At 39.7% G+C, this 16171-nt stretch overlaps 1 protein-coding gene across 1 annotated transcript in view; it reads right to left on the reverse strand.

The window, feature by feature from the left end:
• Positions 1-10633: 10633 nt before the first annotated feature.
• Positions 10634-16171, reverse strand: part of CD9 (CD9 molecule) — a 56700-nt gene continuing 51162 nt past the window's right edge. Inside the window, exons 4-8 of the mRNA XM_069106077.1 lie at positions 16047-16121; positions 14094-14192; positions 13851-13940; positions 12913-12996; positions 10634-11086 (exon numbers count right to left, since the gene is read on the reverse strand). Of these exons, the coding sequence (XP_068962178.1) occupies positions 11021-11086; positions 12913-12996; positions 13851-13940; positions 14094-14192; positions 16047-16121 (414 nt within the window). The 3' untranslated portion in view covers positions 10634-11020. The remainder of the gene's footprint in view (positions 11087-12912; positions 12997-13850; positions 13941-14093; positions 14193-16046; positions 16122-16171) is intronic.

The following is a 16171-nucleotide window of genomic DNA, read 5'->3' on the forward strand; positions in this document are numbered from 1 at the left end:
ATCTGTTGACCTTCATGTTTTGTCTACAGCTTCTGTAAAATTCTCCCACAATTTTCATATAATTTCTTATGCTGACTCAAGATACATCAAAATTGTGACGGGGAAAGTCATGATGTGAAAGGGATAACTGTACTAAGGTATGACTAGTATGAAAATGCCAGGGATAATAAGATAAATTCCACGAATTGATAAATTTGCAATGTATTTGACTAAATGACTATCACCTGATTGGTAACAAAGTTTTGAACACATGACATGCAAAATTTTCTCCTGTATTATGAAGGCTAAGAAAAGCTTTTAAATCATTTCCCCTTTTTATACCGAGTATTGTTAGATGATACATATATCTGTTACACAATATTACTATATGTCCAAAAACTCCTATTCATTTAGTTGGGTTTCATTTTGATTTAAATTAGAAAACAGTAATGACTCATTATTGGGTGAAAAGAGTAGCAAATTCCTCTTTAGAGATCCTTGTCTGGGAGATTCCTTGTCAGTTCCTATTCTGGATGGGCTATGAGATTTTAATAGCTCTTCTGACAGTGTATTGTGAAACTCTGCAGCACTGCATTTTAAGAAACTCTTCCAGTCAAAGTGGAGAAACGTGCAAATTAAACTTTCAATAAGTGAATTTTATTTAAGATCATTTGGAAAATCATGAAATTGTATTTTGAACCCAACTATTCACTGTGTGTGAACTTGTGTTTACTGTATAATGATACAAGTGTTGATACTTATTAAGACAATAGTATTCTATTTCCTACGATGATGCCGAGATGAAGAAGTTGAAACAGCAATACAAAGTTAAGATGGTATCTTGAGTCAATGACTGAGGAAGGTAAGTCACCCCTCCCCTAGAGTTTCTATCACCAGGTATCTCTCTCTCTTTTTGTGTGTTTGTTTGTTTTTTGCCTTTTTTTGGGAGGGCAATTGGGGTTGTCTTTTTTTTGTTGTTGTCGTTCATAAGGGAGTCCTAGTGGCACACAAGGGAAAGCAGATTAAATTGAACAAGGGTGGGTTGCTCCAGATATCACTCCAGTGGCAGCTTGCCTTTTAATCAGTATTCATTTTGAGCCCCATCATCTGGTGGCCATCCTTTAAGCTTATACCCCCCTTTGGGCACTTACAGATCAATTTTACTAATATGCCCCGAACAGGTCATTATAAACATTGTCTTTTCATCATTGACCAGGTTTGTAGCAGCAAGCACCCCAAGCATCCTCTGGGTTTACTGCCAATACAGGTTCTTGGATCTGCTTTGATAAAGCAAAGCAACTCAAAATGGGTTAACAAGCTTACTTTAATCAGTCAGACATATATCGTTTACCTTGTTCAGGGGAAAAGGTCAGAACCCCAAACTTCAAAGTACACAGACAGAATTATCAAGACAGAAACAGATCTAGTAGACAGATTTCAAACTGTCCAACCATTACATCCATACCCAGTCAACATCTGGGTTTCAACATCTGGGTTTTTTCAAAACTGGGGGGGGCTCAGGACAACGGCTTCCCAGAATCCATATCAAATCACAGAACACTTCTCAAAGTGAGCCCCAAAACAAAGCTACACATCAGGGCTTATATAGCCTTCTCCTGGCTCAGAGAATGTAACAACCTTTTGGACCCACTGGCCAATCAAAAAGTATCTACTGAAAAACAAGCCTCCCACCCCAGGCTCCAGGTGCACTTTAGCCTAGGGGCAGGGAAGATCTTTAAAATTTACATTCCCATTACAAGGTTGAAGCATGCCCCAATTCTTAAGCCACAGAGGCCTTTCTTACCAAGGTGCTCACCAAGGAAATTGTGCTCAGCTACAAACCTGCTTACATAGACTATGACAGAGGATCTCATTTTACTGATTCTGTTCTCTCTCAAGTGTATTTTAATCACAGTATCACTGGTCAAGATGAATATACCTTAAGACAATGATTGGTAAATAATCTTTTGAATTCCATTTGAAATGGCTTGATGTTCTCCCACTGGCTTTATTCTATCTGCATAGCAGAAAAAGGGGAGAAATTATAGGAGTTTGTGTAGATGAAATTTGAGAAGTTTGATGTTACTATTAAGTGAAAATTTTCTAAATTATTGTGAAATACTGTTCATACTAGGGACCAATGTTAGAGGTACCATTTCCCTATTGAGTTATCAAAATGAATATGATAATAGTCTTTAAGAATTTTAATAATGGACTTTTACCCTAGAATTCTTATGTTTTAATAAGAGGTTTGAGGACTGAGTCTGTTTCCAGGTATGCTTATTGGGAAATATTATTGAACCAATGATCTATGAGACCAGCAGCTAATGAAAATGACATCTGCAAACTACTTCAGGTAGAGTTTTGTCTCAAAGAAAGGTGAGTAGAGTGACTTTTGGTATGGGCTGAGGTGGGACTCTCCAGACCTGACTTCTCCAGTAGAAAATTTCCTCTTGAATGGAAAATTTTCTCACCTGATTGAAATTCTAAGTCTGGCTGTGACATTCTGTCACTATAGTTGGCTGCCTATATGACTCTTACTTGGAATTGATATTAAATTAGGGAAATATTTTTCCCTTCCTATAACTATATCCCTCTTTTTCTTTCTATAGCAAAGTTCTGTAATCATGGCAGGTGAGCAGTAGATTAAATTTTTATCTTGTAGGCTGATGTGTAAGATCTAAACTATTCAACCTGAAATTGTACTCTTTTCCAAATCCTAGTCTACTAAACAAATGAGTATTTGGACTTGTTACCTGCCTGTCATTTATACAATAAAGTCCTTGAAGTATCTCAGAGTATTATGGGAACAATTAGACAATGTTCCTGCAGATCATGCTACCAAGGTATAAATCTGTTATCTAGTGAGGGTAAATTAGAAACATTTCCCAATAAAAAAAAAGACTTTTGGTACAACCAGTTATCTGTGACATCAAATGTTACTTAGATTTATTATTCTTTTGTTGCAATTGTAGTATGATAAGCATCTCTAAGGTAAATTTAGCTGTGTGTCCATTAAACTTAGGCAAAGAAGCTACCTACTTACAAATAGTATTATTAGTAAATTAGATCACCTAGAAGTATGGTCAGCTATAGTGAGTAACTATATTGGAGTGAATACCTGGGGTGAAGATTTGTTGAGAAAATAACAAGACCAGATGAAGATATACAAAATTGCATTATGATCTGTTTTGTAAAAGGGTTATTTTTATATTATTATTATAGGAATACCTGGAGGAACCTTTGCAGGTGGCCAACCCTTCTATGAAGACCCACCTTTCAAGCTGCCATCAAAAAAGAGCCACTCCATGAGAAGTTGTTTTCAATGACCTCACAAATACCTGAGACATCTTACATCTGAAGATCAATTCAATATTAATGAACATTGGGAGTGGGTTACTAGGATGCAAAGTTACTGATAATTGTATTACCTGGAAGACTTACCAAAAGGGGCTGCCCCCAAAAGATTCTCTTGTACCTCAATAGGGGATTACCCCTCTGGTATTTTGTGTTGCCCATAGAGGACAGCCCTCTATGCATCTTGGTGATCCATAAAAGCCCCTGGGTCTTTTTATGGATTGAAGGGGGTAATTATGATGATAATTTTGGTACCCCTTACTCAAATTAATCAGCATTTAATCATTTTATTGAGATTTTATGGGTATCAATGATTGTATAAATAAACAGAATAGGATTAAGTTTAATTTAGTTATGTATGTTAATGCTGTTAAGAGTTATGAATGATCAATCCATAATGTACTGATGATTTTATTAATTATATTTATCAGCTAGATTCATAGTTAGAGATATAATGAGTGTAACTGCTGTACTACCCTTGCCCCCACCCCCAGTTCTATAATGTGCTGTAATAAGGTTTATTTGCTGGTGCAATACCTTCTCCTCCAACCTTATGAATTACTTCTGTCCACTCCCTCATGACCTTTGCTTCAAGCCCACAACTTCCTTGAATACTAAGATATTGTTGGTTAAACACCAGGGACTTATGGAAGGCCCTAAGATTATTGAAAGGGCCTTAGGAAAGCCCATGCTGGGATGACCTGAAATTGATGACCTATGGAAGGTGTCATGACCTGTGAAAGGCCTGTTGACAAAGTGGTTATGATTGATGTACATATCTCTTAACTAACCATAAGATATCCCCACTTTCGGAACTGATCAACCAGTGAATTATAATGCCTCCTATTTTTAGTGCTGTCCCAAGTGTAGCAAGGTCCCAAAGGACTTCCTGACCATGAAGAGGGTCTTGGACCCAATTGATTAGAGACCCCTGGACTTGCTAATAAATTAATTAATTATGGAGTTCCCACAGTAGTGAATACAAGAATTCTTGAATCTGCAGTCTGTACCAGAATTTTCATATGTTGAGCATCAGTGAGGTAATGACAGTCAGTTCTGCTCTTAGACCTAGATGTTGGGGGCCCCTATTAGGGCATCCTGCAGCTCAGAGCACCCTGCACTTTGGAGAATCCTACTTATCATAGGTACAAAAATTTAAGATATAAATGAAATATGTGGGATAGAATAAAATAATTATGAATGATCTATTCAACCAAGCAGATGTTACTTTATTTGGGTGGAATTTCTTGTATGAACTACAGGGATGTCTGAATAAACCTAAATGAAGTCATTCAATTGCCCTGGACTATATAGTGTGAAGATGATTGGAAGGTTGAGAAAGTGAGCCAAGTCTGGTCAAATAACAGCTCCCAGAAAAAAAGTTATTTTAAGTCTTCTCCCTAGAGACTGGAGTGGTGGAATGGGAGAGTATGTCCCAAGTGTTGGTGGGGAAATGTTTGTACTCCTCTTCTTGCTATATCTTTTCAGTAAGTATCTTTTTATTGAAACTAATTAATGATAATTGGTTAAATAATACGGGAGTTCTAGTCAATGGCTGTTAACATTGGGGATGATATAATGTACTAGGGACCCAAGTTGTAGAGGAAGAATCTCTTAGGGTACCCTGAGATTTTGGAGGGTTAGATGAAGCCAGTTCTGAGTCTTGCTCTTGGGGAACCTGACCCATTAGTAGGTGAGTTGGAATAAAGAATCCCAGGGCTATTTAAGGCATGCATAAACACACATATACATATATATATAACATATGTGTATATATGTATATGTATATACACACATATATGATATTACAATACAGATGGGGCTTTTTTTTAGCATTTATAATAAAGAATAAAAAAGAAAGATCAGTGAAACCAATTAATATGTCAGACTCTTCTCTGGCAATCACCCTGTACATCCAATTCATTGCCAACTGCTGTCATCTCTACTTGTATAAGTCTCCTCTCCTCCAGCCGCTACCCTGGGCAGGCACTCGTGCCTTCACCCCCGGACTATTGCAAAAGCCTCCCATTGGGTCTCCCTGCCTCAACTGCAATCCATTTCAGTCTATCCCTCACTCAGTTGCCAAAGTGATCTTCCTAGAGATCTAACCATGCTCAAAAACTACTCAATAACTTCTAGTGAATCCCTCTTACCTCCAGGATAAAATATAATATCCTCTGTTCATCTGACCTTTGCAGTCTTCTTTCACCTTTCTCTCTTCTGCATAATCTATGATTGAGCGACGCTGGACTTCTTGATGTCTCATGCCCAATGCTCAGTCTCCCAGCCTTGTGATATTTTGCTCACTGTCTTTAATGCCTGTAAAGCAATCCCATTGCTTTCCTGGTTTCCTTCAAGATTCAGCTCTAATTCTACCTTCTGGGAGAGACTTTACCTGATTCTTACTGTCCTCCCTCTCAAATTACTTTTATTTTGCCCTTGTATGTATGTCTGTCTTGTATGACCACAATTGTTTGCATGTTACCTCTCCCATTATAATGTGAACTGCTTTAAGGCAGGAGCTGTTTTTGTCTTTCTTTGTACCCCCAGCACTTAGAATAATGCTTGGTATATGGTAAGTGCTTAAGAAATACTTGTTAGTTTGACTTGATATTATATATATATATATATATATATATAGACATTTACTTAATATTTACTAACACAATATTTATCTGCATTCTTAGGTGGGCTGTAAGATGGGGAGTTAGGGCAATAAGAAACACATCCATCAATCAGGGTCCCAGGATATGAATGCTGTTGTCCCTGGGGCAGTCTCTATCTCTGACCCTTTTGCCATTGATGACAACTCTCCTAGTCTGGGACAGCTGGGGTTTTTACAGCAGAGATTAATTCTGGCATGAAGTCTCATGGGATGCTTATAGTCAGAGGACCTTTAGAAGTGATTGGTGAAGTCTATGACTAAGGGGGTTTAAATATTCAGTGGATTTGGATACTGGCATGCTAAGGTTGGAAAGCTAGGACTGGCTGGTGGGAGTTTATTGTGCTTCCATATGCACGTAAGCAGACCTCGGGTCTCTTTTCTCTCCACTTTTTGAGGGTGGAGGCACTTAGCACTAGTAAGCTCAATTAGGCCTTACCAAAGGAAGGTTTTGTGCTGGTAAATGTTAAAAAAGCAGCTCTTAAAAAAAGTACCCATGCTATACTAAATTGAGTCTGCTTTATTAATATTTTCTTCATTAACTCCAGATAACTGGCAAAACAACAAATTAAGCCCCTCTCTGTAGTGCTGATTTCTGAGGTGTAAAGATACCCACAAGAAAATTTAACAATTGGCTCTCCAGAGCTAGTTTGAGCTGGCTTCAGCACACTTCTGGTTCTGTACCAGTAATAGGTTAGGTGGGGGCCAAACTAGGTGTCTGTGCCCATGGGAAGAAAGTATATTCATACAAATTAGAAAGGATCCAACCAGTTCTGAAAGCTACCAACAAAGGTAGCTTTGCTGTTGTAGCAATGCTCCCTGCAACCCCCCTCCAGAGCCTGAGAAACCATAGCTCTCTTCAGAGGACCTTCTCACAGACACTGTGATGGGAACTTTTGACCAGGATGAGATATGGCCTGGTGACATTTCCACAATGCATGCAGATGGTTCACAAAAATCCAATTTAAAAGGAAAGGAATTGAGTTAGCTGCCCTGGTGTCTGCTATTGCTTCAGTTTTGACAATTACGTTAGGTGCTCAGAACTCTACCAATAATAGCATTAAAGGTTAGGGGGTGAAGGGATCCTTGAGTCAAACATAGCCTGCCTGTGTTTCATCACCACTGGACTTGAGAAGAGGGAAATGAACAGGACTTGGAAGCTTTCTGGGGGCGGTAGCTTTGCTAGTGATTCCCAGGAGGCCTTGAGCACCTCACAGGATTTATGTCTTGCTTAAAGCCCAATGAGAGTAATTCCTGCCCAATTTTCCCTTCTCCTCGGGATAAGGGGCCCTATGAGGTTCTGATGAGTAACAGCAGCCACAAGGCCATATTGATTCCAGAAAATATCTCAGCCTCCCTCTGGAAAGCAGCACTGTGGAAGAGGCAGTCACTGAGGTTACAATATGCACCTGTAGTTACAACTATCTCAGGGTGAAAAGGCATTTGTGAAACTAGCTGACCCCACAACATTTGCTGTTGTTTCACCAGTTCTCATGTCCTTCCTTTTGGAACAAGTCCTCAAACTTGTAGGTTTAATTTTAGTTCGAGCAGCACCCATCCTGTGGGGAAATTCTTGAAAGGGGTGTGTGTGTGTTGGGGGCGGAGGATTGACTCTCCATGAGAGATTAATTTGTGCTTCATGCTCAACTACTCAAAAGATCTCTCTACTTGGATATCCCTTCAGTGGCTTGAGTCTAGATGTCTCAAATAGGAGTTATCTCTCGCCCTAAATTGATCCTTCTTTTAGACTTTGCTCTTAGTGATATTATCATTCACAAAGGCTCCCATGTTCAAAAGCTGAATACTATCTTTGACTCTTCACTAGTTTTACTTGTCACAGCCAATCAATCACCAATGGATTTTCTCTGCACAGTATCACTTACATTTTCCCCCTCATCTCTAATTCCATTGCTGCCACACTAATAGAAACCCTTATTCCTTTTAGCCTGAACTATTGCAATTACTTCCATTCTGAACAGCAGACTCTTCTGCCTTCACTGTCACCACAGGCCATCTTTCTCACCCCTACCAGTCTTATTTTCCCAATGCCTTTAATGGCTCCTGATGGCTAATTGAACAAAACTTGAGCTCATTATCTTGCCATCCAAGGGCTTTCACATTTTAAAGAAATAAGTCGATATTGATGTATATTGTCTTCTTACATCACTACAGTTTTCCTTAGTATTCCTCCCCCCTCCCTGAGAGCCATCCTATAGAACAAACAGTATTTTCTAAAGACAGAAAAAACCAAACTAGCATAACTGACCAATATATTGAAAAAGTCTGGGGTTGGAAATATCTTTTCATATCTCTTCTTTCAAGTGTATGAGTCAAGACATCACTCTATCATGTCATTGGTTGCCTTTGAAAATGGACAAACATTATCTAATATCAACTGGGCTTCACTTAAGGATTTACTAGCCTCAGTGGTTATTTCAAGTCTTTTGCCTCTCCTCATACTTCTCATAGAAACTTCTCTTTCCATCCTGTGAAGATGTCACATCACACTTCACCGAAAAAATTGAGGCCATTCACTTGAGGGCTCCTTTTCCTCTACATCATGAATTACTTAAATATCTTTCCCTACTATCTCAACTCCTGTTTCTGAAGAAGTGGACTTTCTCCTTTCCAAGGCCAATTCCTTTATATCAGAGATGTGCTGTGAGAACCACAGTAGAATGCAGCTGGGAAATATTTAACAAAATAAATTGATATACAACATAATGTTAATTTGTGATATTCTAAGTCAATATGAAGGCAAGAAATGTTTCTATTTTGAGTTTTAACATTGCTTTAAATGCATCCTTGATCACACCTTATTTAGAAGATTGCTTCCACTATCACCCCCACTTTAATCTTTTTTTTTTTTTTGCTTTTTGGAGGAAGGCAGGGCAATTGGGGTTAAGTGACTTGCCCAAGGTCACACAGCTAGTTTTGTGTTAAGTATCTGAGGCTGGATTAAACTCAGGTCCTCCTGACTCCAGGGCCAGTGCTCTATTCACTGTGCCACCTAGCCACCCCCACCCCCACTTTAATCTTGCATCTCTCCCTACCTACTGATTTGTTCCTCTATCTTCCTTTAATGGAGACTGGCACATGTTCAAGGTATCTCTGATGGTGTCTCTCCATGAGAAGGGTCTGCATCCAGGAGAGTTGTGATGATAGGTAATTGAAGAATCTTGGAAGACTTGAGCATTGGCAGGTATTCTGTAACTGGTTCCAGTCTGCTAATCACATGGTTAGGAGAAAACTTTTTGATTGTCTACATAGTCAGAAACAGGATTATCTTACAAAAGGGACTAGTAACAAGTCTCAGTCGTCTTTTCTGGTTGCATAGTTTTGGTGATTCTCTGACTCTACTGATGGTGCCCAGTGAGTGATCATGCTGTAAAGGAAGATACCTTGGATCACCTCCTCCAGAAGTCAGGTGGTCCTGAAAATATAAGCCTGAGTTCTTTGCTAGCCTTATTTGTTCTTTTCTAAGTGAAGGGACTAGAGGAGACTCTGGGGACTCTACAAGTTTTTTGTAGTCAGCTTGGCACTGATACCCTGATGAGCAAAGAATGACTGTGAGGATACAACCAACTGTGGCTGAGACTGGGACTTATCCAGTAGTGGTGATACTTTTGGATGTGAACTTGGTGGGACCAATGCTATGCAGCAACTGTGCTAAAAGCGAGTCTACTCTCCTCAGAGGCTGAGGTGAAGTTACTTCCTTTTTATGGTCCTCAATTTCCTCAAAACTTAAAACTAGTGTGTTGGATCCCCAAGATAAGGGAGAATGTGTTTCTAAGATGTTGGTAGGGGTGGAGGGGCGGGGCGAATGTTTTTACTTTTGTTCTTGTTACGTCTTTAAAGTAAATATCCTTTTATAAAAGTTAGTTGATGTTAAGTGGTCAAATGCCCAGTTACCTGGGACTTGATAGTTCTTTTCTTTTTTAAGCAATTGGGGTTAAGTAACTTGCTCAAGGTTACATGGCCAGTTGTTTCTGGGTGTGGTGCTAAGTATCTGAGCCGGAATTCGATCCCAGGTCATCCTGACACTGGGGCCAGTGCTCTTACTCACTGAGCCACCTGGCCACCCCTAAGCAATTGGGGTTAAGTAACTTGCTCAAGGTTACATGGCCAGGTGGAAGGATTAGGTTTTTTCCTTTTGGTGGAGTGAACAGAACTAGGTAAAATTTGCAGAATGAAATGTAGGCTTGATGAAAAGAAAGTCTTTCTAACAATGAGGAGAATGGGCCACCTTAGTAAACAGTGGCTTCCCCTCGATAGAGTACTTCAAGTCAAGACTGCATGATCATTTGTGGGGGCATGGTACAGAGAGGATTCTTGTTCAGGTCCTGGTTGAACTAGACCACTGTAGTCCCTTCCAACTTGAGATTCAGAGATTGTATTACGAATCAGGTCTCTCGAGGGCCTTGAAAGGTAGGACTCACCAGACATATTGGTTCTTTTGACTCTACAGAAACTGAGAAAATTCAATTTCTGAATGAGGTGGGGTAGGGAAAGGGAAGACACACAACACTACAATAAAGCATTAAAAAAAAAGTATATGGTAGATACTTAATTCAGTAACACAGTTTCCCTTTCAATGGTCAAGGGAGAGGAGGCCATTTAGAAAAACCAGTCAGATTTATTGTCATAATCTTTATTATGTATGAAATTGTCTTCAACATAAGTTACATCCTGATTAAATCTGAGATAAGACATTTTTAATCTATTAAAGGCCAACATGGTCCTTTATTCTGTACAATATCTTTAACTAGAGTCTAGCAAATATAGTACCTTTCATTGCAGGATTTCTTTGACCACAAAAGCAAAAACCAAAAAACCCTCAACTACAAACATTGGTATCAAATAAGGCATTAAAAAGATAACAAATATAGAACAACTTTGTCTGTTTAAAAATGCAGAATGAATACTAAAGTTAGTGGCAAACAAAACAAAATAAAACAAAAGACACAAACAGAACAGTTCTAGAGGGCAGACTTTCCTGCTCAGGGGATGAAAGCAAAGACTCTAGACCATATCTCGGTTCCTCCGGATAGCACAGCACAGAATCATACTGAAAATCATGCCAAAGATCTGGAAAGAAAAGAAACTAGAAGTCAGATTGTTTTACTGGAAGGAGACCAGGCTGTCCTGCTCTTGGCAGAAAGGTAATGCACAAGGGTCACAGAGAATAAGGAAGACATTATCAAACATGGTTAATGAATTATTTGTGCTGCTTGCATAATTATACTTACTTGGTATAAGGGAGAGTTTTATTTGGGAGGGGATGAGGAATCAAGGGAAAGGACCCATTTTTTCAAAATGAAGAGCATCAATATAACATTTAAAAAGGAAAAAAAGGAGGAGGCTGAAGGGAAGGTAATGTAATTATTGTCTCTAAGGGAGGGAAATTACAAGCAGAGTATTGTCTATAGGAAACTATTATTTAAGTTAGGTATCAGAGAATTTCCTGTTAAAATTTCCAGGAACTTGAAATCTGCTGTCTCTGAAAGCTAGGGAAGCTTCTTATTTACCCCAGAGATCCTTTGGCATAAGAAAATCACAGTAGAGATAGACTTCTCATTTCATAGAAGAAAGCAGCACACAGTACAGTAGAGAGAACATGAGAATAGGAGTCAGGGGACCTGAGTCTGAATTCTAGCACTGCTACCTGTGTGACCCTGAGCAAAGTATTTCATTTTTCTGGGCTTTGGTTTCCTCATCTATAAAACCAGGGGGTTGAACTACATGATCCCTAAGGCCCCTTTGGGTTCTGGATCCCCTAATCCTAAACTGAGGAAACAAGCCCAGTGAGACTTGTCCCAAGTCAAAGAAGGTAAAAATGGCAGAAGTAGGACCAGAATCCAGTTCTTAGGATGAGTTCAGGGCTATTTCCTCTGTACTATGAGGACTGGCTCAGGTGGTATCAGGACAGGTCTAGAAGAACAGGACTCCCAGTAGGTTGGAGTCAAGTGGGAGATCTGTCTCAGCCAGAGCTCTTTGCCTAGATTAGACAGAAACCTATTTGCTTAAGAAAGGTCAAAGTCTTTTCCTGCCTTATCATTTTTTTGGCTGGCCACTCTGTTGGTTATGCCTAATTCCATCACAGATAAAAGAAAGTTCAATGGCGGTGTTTCCTAAACAGCTTACTTATATTAAAGCAACTCTTCTTGGCCATTGCCTAGGGACTTCAGAATAAATTCATGCTATGTTGAATTAGCAGTAAAGTCAATTATTCGCTAATTCAGGGCTCTTTTTTCTTTTTTTGCTGGCCACATTTCAGAGTTTTTTTTTTAAGGTATATACTAAACTTGATCATCTCAAAGGTCCATTACAGAAGCTCTCATGCTGATTCTAGTTGATGCTTGACTGAGGAATTAAGAGGTAAAAGTTAGTTAAGCAAATTTAGCTCACAATGATCAGCACTGGTTTGTAAAAAAAACTGGTAAGGGAAGAGTTTGCAACAATGGCAAAATGCAGTCTTAGGACTGTGTATAAATAAGCAAAGGGTGTGAATATGTAATCTGACATCAGCCCTTGGAAAACTGAGTAATCCATATTTGTGAAGTAGGGGGCAGAGAATCAGTGCCAACATAATTGGTAGTATGACTCACACATGGCATAGTGCTACAGGGCTCCCCCCTGCCCTGCTGAATCTGGATATGGGGCTCTTCCAACTAGTCCTCCCTGATTATCTTTCTCTGGGTAATACTCACTGATCTACCACTTAACAAATACCCTGTTCATTCATATCCTGGTTTAACGGCTCTGTTCAGCTGCATATCTTTGCTCATGCCAATGCCCGTCCTGGAGCATAACCTTCTCAGGTGACCAAGGCCTGATTTACAGAACTTCCTTCCCAACCTTGCCTAGCATTACACCCTGAGCAACCAACTGCTTCATTTCCTGCTCCTACTCACCATCACAACAGCAATCCCTATGCCAACAGCTCCAATGATGTGGAATTTATTGTTGAAGACTTCTTCAATAGCTTCCGGGCAAGGCTTTAGGTAGAGAACACAAGGACATGTATCACAACCCATGCTTTTACCCAGCTTTCCCCATTAGATACTACTCATGTTCCGGTAAACAGCATACTCTGGAACAGACTGATGGAGACAACAAATGGGGAAAAGGCAGGGAACAAGAAAGTTCAAAAGAAATCCTGGCTGAAAACCGAGAGGGAAAACTTGGAAAAACATGGAAAAGGGGTTACTAAAAACTGGCTGCAAGATTTAGGAAGAAGTAAAATTTTAAGCTGCTACCTTAGGGTTTGGATTTGGTCTCAGGTTAGGTACTTTCCTCTGAATCAAAATTACATTAATACAGCACTTCATATTTACAAAGCATTTTACACTTCACTATTATCTGAGAGTCATGACAATCCTGGAATGTTAGTAGTATATTATTTCCCTTTTACAGATGAAAAACAGGTTCAGAGATGTCAAAATTATTTGTTCAATAACAGAGATGGTGTATTGAATAATGGAGCTGAACCCAGATCCCTACATTCATTCTTCTTTTAACTATGGTCCTATTAAAAATGTTTATATGGCAAGTCAGAGGAGGAAGCTCTAATTAAGGTATGGAAGTTGTACTCTCCCTCCTGCCCCCTCCATGAGAAACTTTAGGCATCACAGTGATTGCCAGGAACATCTTTGTCTTCTACCTGCTTTGCTATTGTGGTCAAAATGGAGGCAGAAGGGCATCATACAGGAAAGAATAGGGAAGACAAGGCTGCCAGCTACCCCAGAGGGGAGGAGGGATTTATTTAGAAGACACTTGGAGATTAAATGGTGGCTGGCCAATACAGCTGGGGTAGGAAGGCGTGGTGAGGAGAGAAGAAATGATTTTTTACCTTTGTAGTTATTGCTGAGACCAAGTCCTTGGTGGGGCAGGTGTCCGTGAGCAACTGATCCAAAGTGCCAGTCATGCCACAACAGTCTAGCTGTAATGGGATAAGCGCAGGGCATATAAAGGAAGACAGAAAACAAAAGTCTGGTTCAACTATTGGCATGACATAGACCTACCTGTACACATACACTCACATCCCCACCCCCTCTGAAGAAGTCAGAGAAACTAAGCGTGGAAGGAGACTTACCGCATGGTGGATGGCTTTGAGGGTTTCCTTGTAGGGGCTTTCTTTGGTCTTCATCTTTTCGTATGTTTCCCTATAAAATTCCTTGATCTCACGAATCACCTATGGGTGGATACAAGGAAGAACAAAGACACATTTCACAAAACCTTTTGCTCGTTCCTTATAGCAACTGTTGAAAACCATTTCTATTTAATTACTCATTCTCCTTTCCCTCTTTCAGTAGATGTGCACATACATATAGAGTGAGTGTCCCAAAAGTCTTGGTGAAGTTTTGAGCTTTAATAAAAAGGATGGACGAGAGAGAAATCTCTTTCTAGCTTGGCAACTTTGAGCATTGAGTTGTCCTGACATTCTCTTATTTTATTCCTTTACAATGGAGTCAAAATAAATGACTCTCCCATATTTCTTTGTCTCCACTCATGCCGTTCCCTTGCTCATTCCATGGCAAAGAACTGGAAATCAAGGCAACGCCCATCAATTGGAGAATGGCTGAACAAGTTGTGGTCTATGAATGTAATGGAATACTATTGTGCTGTAAGAAATGAGGAGCAGATGGACTTCCTAATAACCTGGAGAGACTTATATAAACTGATGTTGAATGAGAAGAACAGAACCAGGAGAAATTTGTACACAATTACAGACACCTCGTATCTGTGACGACTGACTTTGATAGACTGGACTCCTCTCAGCAACATAAGGTTAGAAGACAACTCCAAAAGAGTCATGATGGAAAGGGATATCCACATCCAGAGAAAGAGCTAGAGTCTGAATGCAGAGTGAAGCAAACTACTGGCCCTCTCTCTTTTTCTTGTTCTGTTTTGTTTCCTCTTTCCCACTGTTCACTCCATTGGTTATAATCCTTTACAACCTGACTAATGTTTAATGTGAAGGTATTTGTAGATCCTATATTTGACTGCATGCTACCATGCTGGGGGAGGGGGAAGGGAGAGAAAATCTGTAACTCAAGGGATTGTGGAACTGAATGTTGTAAACTAAAAGTAGATTAATTAATTAAAAAAAAAAAGAAATTTCTCACCCCATCTCTGCCTCTAGAAATTTTAACTTGAAATGTCATCTTCCGTGAAACCTTCTTGGATCCCCTCAGCTAGGTGAGACCTCCCTTACCTCTGGACTCTTAGAATATCTTTTGTACCTTTCAGAACACTTATCATGTTCTGGCTTGTTTTCTGGTTATTTGTCTTTGTCTTATCTTCTCTACTAGGGGAGGAACCTTGTTTCCTACAGTTTTATAACCTCTATAAGATTTATTGAGCAGATACTCTATGTACTAACTAAATAAAGATACTAAAGTGTCCATCTCATCTCTGCTTTTCTTGGAAGGCTGTGTCTTTTCAATCCCCCCCCCCAAATTAAGTAAATGCATTTATTCTGGGTAAAACACCAAGCAAGATCCTCCTTAAGGGAGGCCACTGCCCCTTAAAGGAGGTTGCAGCTTGAGGGAGACTCCAATATAAAGGGGGGTTCATCTTCTTAAGGGAGACAGTCACTACTTAATGGAAACAGCAGCTCGGAAGGCTATGTCTTCTCAGGCACTTTTTTTTTTTTGGTGGGGCATAGGGCTGGGATTGGAGGGGGCATTGAGGAAAAAGGGGTAGCCCACAATGTTCATCCAAGTGTTGTGAGGGCCAAAGGGGATGAGGCCTGAGAAAAGGACACTGGATCTGCTGATTATCCTGTTGCCAATTAAATACTTTAGTTTCCACCGAAGATTTCCTCAACAATTTCAAATGAAGGAGCAGAGATGGAATTACTGCTTGTCCCTGGCATGCGTATACATGTACATGTGTGTGTTTTGTGAGTATGTGTTTGTGTTACTTCGTGATAAATCAAGATTTTGCTAAAGACTGGCAAAGAAGATAGGAAGAAGCAATGCCACATCCTTCAAACCCAGACTACTTTAAGAAATGGAAGAGAGTCCTTTCAGGCAAAGCCTACCTCTTCTTTGTGGGAATAACCCCAGATGGCAGCAGCTATTTCAATGGCAAAAATCACCAGCAGGAAGGCAAAGAACTAAAAAAGACAAAAAGGGGAAACAAAGGTCAGGAGAAAAAACCCCCCAC

Source organism: Petaurus breviceps, unplaced genomic scaffold (assembly GCF_028583685.1).
Source record: "Petaurus breviceps papuanus isolate PSGF00001 unplaced genomic scaffold, PetGlider_PUasm1.0 78, whole genome shotgun sequence".
NCBI classification, from domain to species: Eukaryota; Metazoa; Chordata; class Mammalia; order Diprotodontia; family Petauridae; genus Petaurus; species Petaurus breviceps.